Source organism: Abramis brama (assembly GCF_963993115.1).
Source record: "Abramis brama genome assembly, chromosome: 3".
Classification (NCBI taxonomy): domain Eukaryota; kingdom Metazoa; phylum Chordata; class Actinopteri; order Cypriniformes; family Leuciscidae; genus Abramis; species Abramis brama.
In genome coordinates, this window is record NC_139965.1 from 36,884,024 (window position 1) to 36,896,686 (window position 12,663).

Here is a 12,663-nt window from a genome sequence, read left to right on the forward strand (position 1 = left end):
ACGTCGGCTTGAAAGGAATGAAGTGAATTTAAATTTCTCCAAAAGTTAAAGAGCTAATGTTACAGTATTAATTTCCTCTCCAACAGTGAGCGGGAAAATATCCATTAGTGAAATTAAGCACAGTTTTCTAGGTAGCTAACATTGTGCAGCGTATAGTGTGGGGCCACAGCTAATGAACACTGCAGTGGGTGATATTTCATTATACAAATTAATGCTCACATTTTAATGGGAAAGTCACATAATGAATCTAGGCTTCAGTGACAGCAATTAGAGACACAGATTGTCCCCTTCTGGACAAGGCAGTATTTAGCAGTAAGCAGCTGTAGATAAAAAATAAAAAGGTCCTTGCTCCTGACAATGGCTACGCATAACTTGAGGCTATAGGAGAACCAACATGCCAGACGAAATCACCTTTGTTTGAAGAGAGACAGAGGACAGACAGGCATCGGCCGTGCGAGTTCACCTTGGTGATTGGGGGCCATTATGCATCTTGAGCAAGACTTGGATTGAACCGAGGAGAGTTGGCTCGCACGGCTGGATGGAGGTTTATGGTTGTATCGAACAACATTTTGAAGGTTTACTTTGAAGAGGGAGAGAGAGCGATTAAACTCAGGTCTGTGGTCAGTTGCTACTGTTCCAAACCATAAGCATTGTAAATTACAAAGGTCACTCATCAGACTCCCTGTAGGAAATCTGATGGTTGCACCACCGAGTTTTTGCCTGGTGCATGGTTTTGCGGTTTCATTACGTTCTTTTTTTTATTTTGGTTTTTGTTCTCTCTGGTAATGCTTATTTGCTTACTACATGGTGAATTAGATCTCTAAAAGTCTTTAAGATGAATGGAAGGATTGAAGTAATGAGCCATACAGTAAAGGGTAATTTAAAATGTAAATAGAAGTTGTGGGTACTACATGGAGGGCTTGAGAACTCGAACACCTTGACATTCTTGTTTCTACATTTGGCATAGATAAAGCATAGCTTAAGAAAAAAAAAAAAAAAAAACACATCTATTTTTCCAGTGCAGTCAATCCCTCTCTCTTTCTATCCCCCTGTGGAATGCAGGCTGTCTTTCACCATTCTGTAAAGCCATATGGAAATTCATCTTAAAGTATGTCATATCTATTAACTATTTTAATTGCCCTTCTGTAAAGGCTGTGGGTGTTTATTCTGAACTGTTACTATGGAGTCATGACAAATCACACAAATCCATATGAAATCAGTTTGCGCTGGACTTCTTCAAGTGTTGAGACCGAACGCTCTCTGTTAGAAGTGAACTTGCGAAATGATAATGGATACGTAAAGCTCACAGTGAGAGGTCTCTGTAATTTATATAAAGCCTGTCACACTATACCAGATGGCAATTTGATATGTATTTTTTCCTCTCTATTTTCATTAACACAGTCCATCAGCCATAAGAGTGAGCTTTGGAAACTTTTTGAGAGAGTTTTTCACTCTCTCATTTCAAAAGATGAAAAATAATAATCTCTTTACCTCTCTGCCTTGGCGATCCATTTTGTTTCCCTGAGGTTGTGTTGTTTGTGTGGATATCAATTAAAAGTGGATTAACGGGTACATAATGACCTTTAGCAGTAAATTGTGTGTAATGTTGCAAGGCAGGATACAGTATATTCCCCAGATGTCACACATGCCCCTGACGTATGATGGAGCAGATGTCTTACTGAGCCCAAATGGTGCACAAAGAACATGCCACACGCACAGAGACTTACACAGGCATTTGAACACACACTCACATAAACATACAACCAGCGATAGTGTTCACGTTTCAAATATATATTTATGCATAATAGGCCTTACCTCGATTGGTCTGAATTATAGTTTTAGCATTTCATAATTTATTAGCATAATATATTTTTTTATTAAAATAAATGTAGATGTTATCAGTATTTTCATGAGTAGACGCCCAAGATGGGGTGGAGAAAAGCAGATCACTCTAATTGTGCTCTAATTTTGGGTACAGAATATCATTCCTTCCAGTTAAAGGAACTGAAAATGATCATTTGCATCAAGGACGTTTCCTTATTGAATCACACCAAGCCTCTGTTATCCTGCTCAGAGGATAAGCACTTATTGGGTTAAAAGCTCATCTTGTATGATGCCTTTTGAATATGCGCTTCAAACACTCTTGTGTAAAAGAACAAAAGACAGCCCTCTACCCCTTCCTTTTTTTCTCCCCCCTGCCCTTCACTATATGTCCCTCTGTATATTTGTTCCTTATCAATATAGTATTGAGTTTTTGTTTGCAATCCTTTATTTAGGAAGCTGTGCAGTGGGTCTGCAGATTTTCCATTCTTTTTCTGGAATGGCGCCCTCCAAATAATGATAAATTACTTGAGCACTATGCCATTTGCTAATTATATCCATGATTTACTACAGAGCCAGACTTAAATCATTCAATTCAGTCTTGCGTAACAATGCAACATTTTTTCTGGGTTAAAAAATGTTTTCCATGTGTATAATCTAAGCGTTTATAGCCACACACACACACACATTGACAAACATGCTTTTATTTTCATTTTCCCATATCTCTCGAAACTCCCTCCCTCACTGTCTTTTTTCCACCTCGCACAACATCACTTCATTCCTGAAACATTACAGGGTCTCAAAAATCAAACCTTGCATTTAGTTTATTGCTTATTGATCTTATAAATCTAGCTTTCATTCCAAGCCTATTCTAATTGTTGTCAGAAAGTATTTTATATCGATATTGATTGGATCATGCAAATGCAATTTAAACTCTTTCTCTTGTTAAATGCTGCTCCCTTTTCGTTTTTAATAAGAATTCTTGTACATTTGCATGTGTTTCTAAACTGCCTGCATGCCTTCTTTTACAGTACATTTCATGCTGGTTAGCATTTTGTAATCCACAGTGTGAGGCTTCCTTATGAGGAATGCTCATGTGCACCACATATGGTGCGTTTATATCATTTAGACTATCTTCACCCTCAAATGAGGGCCTTTTATTTGGTGCATTTGGACTGAGGGGTCACAGTTGTCCTCTGGGGGGAATGAAAAGCTTCTGCTGGGCTTGATTTATCCTCACAATGATAAACTGCAAATAGAGAATGTCCATAGAAAAAGCTCAACCACCAAGGTAGAGACTTGACAGCAGACAAGGCCAGAAGAGAGACAGACAGTGAGAGAGCGAGAGAAACAGCAGCAACCAGCAGCACCACAAGCCTGCAGTTCCCCATGTGAACAGAGATAACATCCAGACAGTTTTGTTGTCAGTTGAAAATATGATCTCTGTAGTGGACTGAAGGCACCATATGGTGATATGTTTTTTATGGCGCTGACGTGAGTGATGGCTCACTCCTAGGAGCTGGATTGAGCTGGATCGACCCGTATTGAAACTCCTCCCTCCTCTCAAAAAGGCTGATGGACTGTTTACTAAGTGATAAATGTGGTCGAACGCTGCAGAATGTGAGATTTAGAGAGGCTTGACGTAATCCCTGACATGATTCCTGTCAAATATTTACATGTTGTTTTTCATTTTGCTCTTCTTCTGACAGGTGGAACAAGCCCAGGGTTCCTGCTGAGCTTGTTGGTACCTATATTATTGTTTCTGTACTGACATCAGCTCCTGTCTGTCTTTGTTTCTTTCTATCACTCTCACTGTAGGTGAAAAGCCCTACAGGTGCCCTCATTGTGACTATGCAGGCACTCAGTCAGCTTCTCTGAAGTACCACCTGGAGCGCCATCACCGTGAGCGACAGAATGGAAGCGGCCCCTCAGCCAACCACCCTCCAACTTCTGAACACAAGGATGACCATGGCAAGAACAGCAGCGGCAGTGGGGTCTTTGCTCGTCCTGATGTCCTTCGCGGTGTGTTCAAAGGCATGATGCCCTCTGGTCTTGACTTCAGAGGGGGTCAAATGCTCCCACACCAGTGGGCTCCACCAGGAATGCTCTCACCCAGAGACAGAGACCGTGAAAGGGAACGTGATCGCCACGGACCGGGGCCTGAGCCCACCACAGATAACATAAAGAGTCCTGAGGGACCAGCCTCTGCAGGGGACAGTCCTGCCAGCTTCTCCGACCTGGGCCGGGCCTACCAGAGTATGGTGGGAAATGGAGTCAACTTCCAGGGCTCCCTGCAGGCTTTCATGGACAGCTTTGTCCTTAACTCTATGAAGAAGGAGAAAGAGATGAGAGAGAGTCAGCTGCATGGCCAGCACTTTAGCCAGGAGAGCGCAGAGGCCAAGAACAAAAGAGCTAGTGAGGCCAATCAGGAAGAGAATCCCACCAATGATGTCAAACCAGCTGAGGGTGGCCGCTCCCAGTATGAGCCTCTGGATTTGTCCGTTAGACCTGAAGCGGGGTCCCTCCCTGGAGCCTCCATCACCATCCAGGACAATGTTGCCTGGCATGGCTGCCTCTTCTGCTCCTTCACAACTGCCTCTGTTGAGCTGATGGCCCTCCACCTCCAAGCCAACCACCTAGGTAAAGGCAAGTGTGGCCCAGGCAAAGATACTAAGGAGCATCTACTGGGAGAGCCTTCCCATGCTGGCAAATCTACTGGCTTGGCTCCTCTACCACCAGGCCTTCATCACCACGAGGGAGCCCTGTCCAGGGACAGAGAGACTGAGTCTGGGGATCTAAAGGGACAAGCAGGCTGGTCCAACCATCTGGAGCAGCCCCCGCATGGAGCCTCTATTGGAGCATTCTCCAGTGACTTCTACAAGCCCTTTGGTCCTGTGTATGATGGCTCTGCTAGAGGGCCTGTTGGATTCCTGGACCAGCAGCAAATTCAGCTGAATGATATGGGTGGTCAAGGCCCTCTGGACGACCTATCCGACAAGGCATCTTGCAGTGAGATAGAGGCTTCCGAGGAACATGGTGGCCAGTCTGAAGAAGATGAAGTGAGTCGTGATAAATCGTTGCCCAACCCCACTGCTACAGAGAGGCATATGCGTTCAGATGACGAAGAGGAGCCCGGAGAAGAAGAGGAGATGGAGATGGGTGATGCTGAGGAGGAGGATCGTGGATCCATGCAAATGCTTCCTGAATCTCCATTGTCAGGGAAGGACATCCAAAGATGCAAGCTAAATATGGGCCCCCAAAGCTCTGGGCTTTCTCCTCCTCAGCCTTCCACCCCTGAGAGGCAGTGGCAGCAACAGCAGGCAAGCCTTGGTCTTCTCTCCGCGAGCGCTGGTCCTCCTGGCCTGGTAAAGCCTGATCAGGCCCACTTGGAGCATCAGATGAACATGCTATCTGTCCTGCGGGCCTACAGTTCAGAGAACCTTGCAGCCTTCAACGGAGGCCTTGGCGGTGGCTCCAATGGAGGCGGCAGTGGCACCAGCAGCATGAAAAGAAATGACCCCTCTGGTGAGTATGACAACATTAACCTCTTTTTTTGTGTCATAAATCAAAGAACAATGACTTTCAAAATGACTCACTGTTATACATTACATACACACTCTCCGGCAAGTAAACACATGATATGCACTACATTATGAGCAGCACATCATCACTACAGAATCTACTATTTCTTATTTGTGAACCAATTACAAATTGGGACATTTGTTCAGTGTTTCCCTCATTGGTCAGAAACGCACCAATACAGAAACTCTCTAAAGGAGCAAGATTTGCTTTTGAGTGATTTCAACCTTATTTCGGGCAAGTTTAGAGACCATCAGGATGACAAAGTAACATATTAATCTTTATTATATTGTCATTTTACAAGAGCTCCAGTCCCACCCTCTCTCCTTCCCTCCTCTTTCTGGGAATAAGGGTGTCTGCTTTGAAGCAGACCAAGGGCTGATGGTCCCTGTGTCATCTCTAGCACACAGAACTTAACTATCTTAGCTTTCATAAAGGCCTCTCCCAAAAGCCCATTACTTTATAGCAGCCCGGGATCTATGGCCTTGTGAAAAATGATCTGTCAGCTTTCATGATTCTGCTAAGGTTACTGGTGCTCCTTGAGACTACTGTGGTTCACACTGCCCTTTCTGTAAATTTGGTGATAAAAAGAAAAAGAGAGTAACCATGAATAAAAAAAGAGAGCAAATCTCCAAGAATTGAATTTGTAGTTTGGTTTGGGTAGCTGTCGTAGAAAGTAAGTGTGTGCCACAGCCATTAGACATCTTTTTTAAGGGTATTTCTTACAGTTGAAAGATTGCTTTTGCTGAAGTAAAACAGTCAGGTAATAAAACGTATGTGTCCTCCATTTTCCTTTTAATTTTAATATATTATTCATTAAGGAGACGCTAATTTTCAGTTGAGATAGACATTCTTAGTTTGGTGCTTTACATTGGTGTTATTACTTGTACTCTGCAAACACAGAGGAGCATGGCAGACTTTTTTTTCTTTCTTTTTTTTTGCTACCAGTAAAACAATCTTACTGCAAATAGCTGTAGGATTAATCAAGAGGGTAAACTAGTACTGCAAGTATTTTTTAAACAGACAGTACTGTTTTATTAAGCTGCTTCATTCTCACAAATATTAATACTTATTGTTCCTTTAATTTGGAATGATCTAGCTGTTCATTTAAGACAGTTTATTTGTATTGTGCTTGATTAATAGCCACACATTTATCAACACTGAATTGGATGAAACAAAATTTGTATAGATGTCAGTATAAGTCATTTTTTCAGCAGTAGTTATTTTATTTTAAGGCTGTATTAATTAATTATTATTATTATTATATTTTTTTTTGTGCCATGACATTTGGATCTCTGTTTCACTGTAATATTAACCACAAGTGAGTCAACCACTGACACTCACGTCAGCTGAACTAGTCGATGATGTGAGTCAGTTATGTGGAGAAAAAAAACTGGCTAAATATCTAGTCATAACCTTGGAAAAACATGAAAGTCAAAGAGATTAACAAATATTTGTGCAGCTGTTTAATTAAACATCACAGTGATAGTTTGAAGTATCAAAGTAAAATAAGACCATATTTTTTAGTTTTTAGTTTTTGCATCATCTATCAAACAAGAGAATTATACAACATAAAGAGAAAAGTGAAGTCTCAAGACTGCCATGTGTGTTCACTTCCCCCCTTTCAAAATGGTTTACATTAACAATTAATGGTGCTTTTGACCTTTCAATTATGGAAAATATGTCTGTCATGGAGGAACCTGTTGCATTTTTAATATTTAGAGGAGGTCATTCACTTGGCTGAAAATGAATGCTAGTTTTTTGTCATTGCAGTGAATGTTTCGTATTGTAATATCCTTCTTTAATCAAAGACATTTGAAAAGTGCCCTTGTGACGTCCCTCTTCTCCTGCTTCTGTGAAGAGGGATTGACCTTTAGAGATAAGGCTTTGTCTGGAGAACAAAAGTTTTTTGTTTGGCATTTTTAAAGCATGACTCCATCAGTTTGTTGCTGGTGGATGCTGATGGGCAGCCGAGCGCCTCTGTATGCTGTGACAGTGTGTGGGCATGTTTGAGTAATACATACAGTAAAAGCATTGAATGACCATGAGGAGAACTCAACAGACAGTTTATTCATCCTTTTCTGAAGGGAATGTGTTAGTATTACTGCTGAACCTGTGTGTGTGTGTGTGTGTGTGTGTGTGTGTGTGTGTGTGTGTGTGTGTGTGTGTGTGTGTGTGTGTGTGTGTGTGTGTGGTCTGGTTAACCCTACATTACCCTTCATATCCGAAATCCTTGTCCTTGTGGGGACAATTTTTGGTTGGCTGTCTCCTAACAGCTTATAAATCATAATAAGTGATGTTTTTTTTGTTTTTTTTTGTTGTTGTTTTGTTGGAAAATGTTAAAATGCAGAAAGTTTTCTGTGATTGGAAGGTTTAGGGTTAGGGGATAGAAAATACAGTTTATACAGTATAATACAGGCACTCTACTAAAATGTTCTCTTGTTTTTTGTTGTTATGTATATAGATACTGAATCAAAGAGATATAACTGTGCAACTGCACAACGGCTAAAGCGCTAAAATTACAGTTTATTTTTATGTTTGAACCCCAAATTGATCTCGGGTATTTTGTGCTTGGGTCTCTTGTACAAAATTGAGTGAAACACATTCTGCACGATTCCTTGGGGCTGGGCATAGATGAAGCAAAAATCCCTCAGAAAATTTAATTCAGGGCAAAATATGATTATCTGAAGTGGCTTGGCATTAGGTTTGTATGCAAATAATGCATAAATCATTAATATTTAGAAATCTCAGCTGAATACGGCATGCCTTGACATCCGGGATGGAACGAGGGAGAGTCATTTTAAAGTGACACCCTCAATATTATTATACCGCTTTTATAAGACACACAAGCACATACAGTACACTCTTTTGCAAGTATCTTACATTCATAGTATTGTAGATGAACCCTTTCCCATGTATATAAACACAATGCACATTTTACTTCAATCACATTCACAACAAATACCTGAAATTACTTTTCTTTTTAAGACTTTTTTAAAAAATTTTTATTTTTATTGAAACTAGGAAGAAATCACACATTAGCATTAAGAGAGTTTATTTGCAGTTAATATAAAAAGCATTGCACATATTAATCATGAAGATATATCTGAGATTTAGCATCGAGCTCTATCAGACACCTCAGACTATGTGTAGTCTTGTGGATTAGCTTTGTATTGTTCACATTGCTTAATGGCCTTGTTCCATTGTGCAAGGCAGCCATTGTGTAAGTGTATCATATAATCAATACTAGGTCTGTTAGTGGCATATCTTCATCTATACATTGCACATGTCTCGAGCATTGTGTTCTTTGTCTGTCTTTCTTTTGCTCCTATTTGTCTTCCCCTTAATTTAACAACACATCATCACAAGCTACGCATGTTATAATAACCACACATCAGACCCGGTTATCTGCAGCACCTGTGCAATTTGTTGTTATAGCCAGAAGACAGTAAGAACGTAACCTTCAACATTTTTTTTTAATGTTTGCTGGTGCGCTATAATAATCTAAACGTGTCACAGGAAAAAGTGCTTTCGTTTATTGTAAAGCACCACTTAAAGCAAAGAAAAAGAGGAAGAATGAGAGAAATGAGATTATTAGTGTCCTTTCCATCTGCCGCCATCACTCTCTCCGAGCACTTCGCACACTCTCTGCCCTCACCCCTTTTTGTTTTTGTTGTTGTTTTTATTGTCGTGGTTGTCGTAGCTTGCAGTGTAAACAGTTATCTTGATTCACCCGCCCTGTCTCCATTAGCCGTCATGAAAAATGGCCACATTTAGATTTCTCACAGGAGCAGTTTTGAACGCACGCTCATGGAATGGAGCACAGTTACTCGGCCTGTCTAAAGTGTGTGAGATTTCATCTCTAACCCTGCTTAATAGTATGAAGCGTGTGTCTATGCGAGTGTCTGAGGCCCTAGACACTGCACAGGAGCACAGTTTTCAGATGTTTACCGCTAAGAGCTGTCCAGCCACCACCCACAATCCAGTTTTGCCACACAGACAAGAAATTCCTCAAGTGACAATTACGTAGTAGGCAGAGAAAGAGAGATGAACAGAAAAAGAGGGAGAGAGGATGTATGTATAGAGAGATCAGACTTGAAGGACTGATGAAAGAGGGGGCTGCTCACCCCAACCATCCTAGTTCATAAGGCCATGACACCCCCTGGTGGAAAAGCAGTGAACCCTGTCCCCATTCACTCCAAACCACTCAGTGAGAATGACAGATGATTGGAGATGGAGAAAGATAGAAAGAAACAGAGAGGAATAGTGGCTGGGTGTATAAAGCGAGTGAATAACTCGCTGTAGAAAGACAGAATAGAGATGTATGCTTAGGAGGATTGGTTTATGTCTTTCCTTTTCTTCTTCTATGCAAATCCCTTTGGGTTTATCAGTTTACAATATGTCCTTCTTTAATATGTCACAGCAGACTTACTAACTCCGAACAGAAGAAAAAGCCTTTATAAACGATGCAGTTAAAGATGATGTGTGAATGTGGGAATTCCTGGTATTTTTACTCCTTTCATTTTAGCGCCTGTCTGCTAGAGCCTGTGTGTGTGTGTGTGTGTGTGTGTGTGTGTGTGTGTGTGTTAGCATGTATTTTGACCAGCAGACAGGAGTGGGTAGTTAAATGTAAATGGTGTTTAGTCACCAGTGGCCAATTATCACTCTCAAGAGGGTGTAGGATCAGATTCTCCCTTGGACGGGTCTTGACCCTAGTCTGGTGTGGGTCAGAGAGAGTGCACTACTTCCTGTCTTCCTGTCAGCCTTAAGTTCATCTCTCTCCCTCGCTATCGTCTTCTAACTTTAAATGCCTCTCTCACTCTTTCTCTTGTTTTCAGTCCGTCTCGTTTCAGTGAGTGTGGTAATAAAGCACTCATGTGAGTGTGTGTTGTTCTCTGACCAGGTTCTATTATAATAATTAAAAACATATGGAGCCTGCAATGCGCACAGTGAACTAACAGAAGTAAAGAAACAGACGCGAATTGTGACTTTTCCTTCATACCGAGGAACACGATGACACGTCCTCACATGCTTGCACAAACATCACACGTCCACGTAAGTAAAGCTTAGTTTGGAACAGACCTTTCTTGCTCATTGTAACATTCCTTTGCTCTTAATTCCTAGAAGATTTGCATCACATTATATATCAAATACCATATGCTGTAGCAGTGGTTGTCAATGGGTTCTGCTTCAGGACTTTCCACTGGACAAGTGACAACCAAAATTGTTAAAAATATACTAAATATTTAATGTTTAAAAAATATTTTAAATGTTTAATTATTTATTTACAATGATTATTGTACGATAATAATAAACATACATTGTAAAACATTTAATGATATCATAGATCATAATGAGATCATCATAGATCTATATATAATGTTGTATGATTTAATTATAAAAATCATAAACAATAAAAATAAATTGTATAAATATATATAGTTATCCACTGTCCATGACACACCAGTGGAGAACCACTGCCTACAGTGTGTGTGATTATCAAATGTATTAAATATAATTGATAATACATACAAAATTATATATATATATATATATATATATATATATATATATATATATATATATATATAATTTGTTTGTATGTATATGTATATACCGTATATATATATATGTATGTATGTATGTATATATATGCATGTATGTATGTATATATACATATATATATATATATATAGCCCCCAACCCATTCGGAACATACTTGTGACCCACCAATAGAGAACCCTGCCATACACTGTGCGATGTTTAAATTCGTGGATTTTTTTTTTTAGAAAAACAATTTACTCCACACACAAACGCACTACTGCATTCCACCTCAATGACATGCTCATTTACCACATAGCAATTACTACTAAGTAATTATTGCGGCCTCCTAATTTACGGACAACTAGAACTATTACAGACGCCTAGCGAGAACGAGAGGGAATATAACACAGAACAGACAAAACATCTCTTGATTTCCTTTTTTTCGCTTGCTGTTTGCCCCTGATTTTCATCTCCCTTTTGGTAAAAAGAGATCTCCACATTCAAAAAGCGGCGCAGGGATGAAACTTGGTAATTGCCAGTAATGCCGTCCTCATCAGGTGGCTAATTAACAGTAATATGGCTCGTGTTAGTCTGCTAGCATCCACGCAGCCCCTGCATTCGGGCGACCGCGGAGAGGCGGGAGAACCCGTCACACTCTGATGATGCGTACGGCCCAAGGGTCAGCCGGTCCGTGTTTTATACACACATAATCCCTCCCTCGGGAACGCAGAGGTCCTCCGTAATCTTTATCTCCTCACCGTCAGAACCAGAGAACCTGCGATGAACCACGATGGTACATATACGACTGATTCGTAAAAGACTCCGAGACGAATCCTTCATCTCTGACAGATGACGTTTAACCTGTCTCCAGGAGTTTAAATGCTGTCAGCCTCCGAGCGCACTGTTGTGGTACATTTAAGAGCTGTCAAACAGTCTTATTACAGAGTAAAGGTAGACTCTTGACATGACACATCAGACTGTGTCTCTGAGCCTTGTCCCACGCTTCTCCATCTCAGAGCACACTGCCGGAGGGAAGCGCTCTCACAATGAAAGACTGCTCGCTCTCGTTCGCTCTCTCCTTGGAAGTCTCTGAGGTGACAGGCAGTGTTGGTGCATCTCCACTCTTTCCATTGTGCGGAGTGTGATGAAGGCTCATCGAGTAAAGGCGAGGTGCTATTTCACATGTTCAATATTACCATTTTAACTTCAACCTAGGTGAATTAGCACCTTGTCACTCAGCAACGCAAATTCTGGTTTCAAAGAGCAATTAATTGTAAAAGCTGTTGTCAAGCCCACTGGATGGTACCTGTTGCTCTCCACCAGCAGCTGTGCAATCTCTAAAAATATTTTTCCCTGCGCTAATTTACTCTGATATCAACTTTGGCGGCGCTGAAAGCTTTTGAAAGGCCTAGTAATTTCGCTTTCTTTCAGTCCTGTCTCGTACCTTGCTGACGTACGGTACAGTAGGCTTCGTCGTTTCCAGCGGAGAGAAAAAGAGCAAGTGGTCGCTGAATAAAAGGATCGGGTTCCAGTATGACAACAAAGGCAGATAAATATTCAATGCTAATGACAGCAAAACAATTATGCTATTCATAATATTAGACAGAAATAAATATCTTGTTAGAGGAAACCTTGGGAGAGGAAAATATGAAGTGTTCTCACTGGCGCAGTAATCACGGCATGCTTCCATTATTTTTATTCCCCCGTAGCCCACTATAG

The 12,663-nt window shown here is 40.8% G+C and overlaps 1 protein-coding gene across 7 annotated transcripts in view; it reads left to right on the top strand.

Annotated features, from left to right (window-relative positions):
- The window catches only part of znf536 (zinc finger protein 536), a 192,638-nt gene that overhangs the window by 126,617 nt on the left and 53,358 nt on the right, over positions 1–12,663 (top strand). For all 7 annotated transcript variants that reach the window (XR_014605380.1, XR_014605381.1, XM_084108544.1 and 4 more), the window contains one exon: positions 3,640–5,346. Coding sequence is in view for 5 of the 7 variants with exons in the window: in XM_084108544.1 (XP_083964670.1) it covers positions 3,640–5,346 (1,707 nt within the window). In the remaining 2 variants the exon portion in view is untranslated. The remainder of the gene's footprint in view (positions 1–3,639; positions 5,347–12,663) is intronic.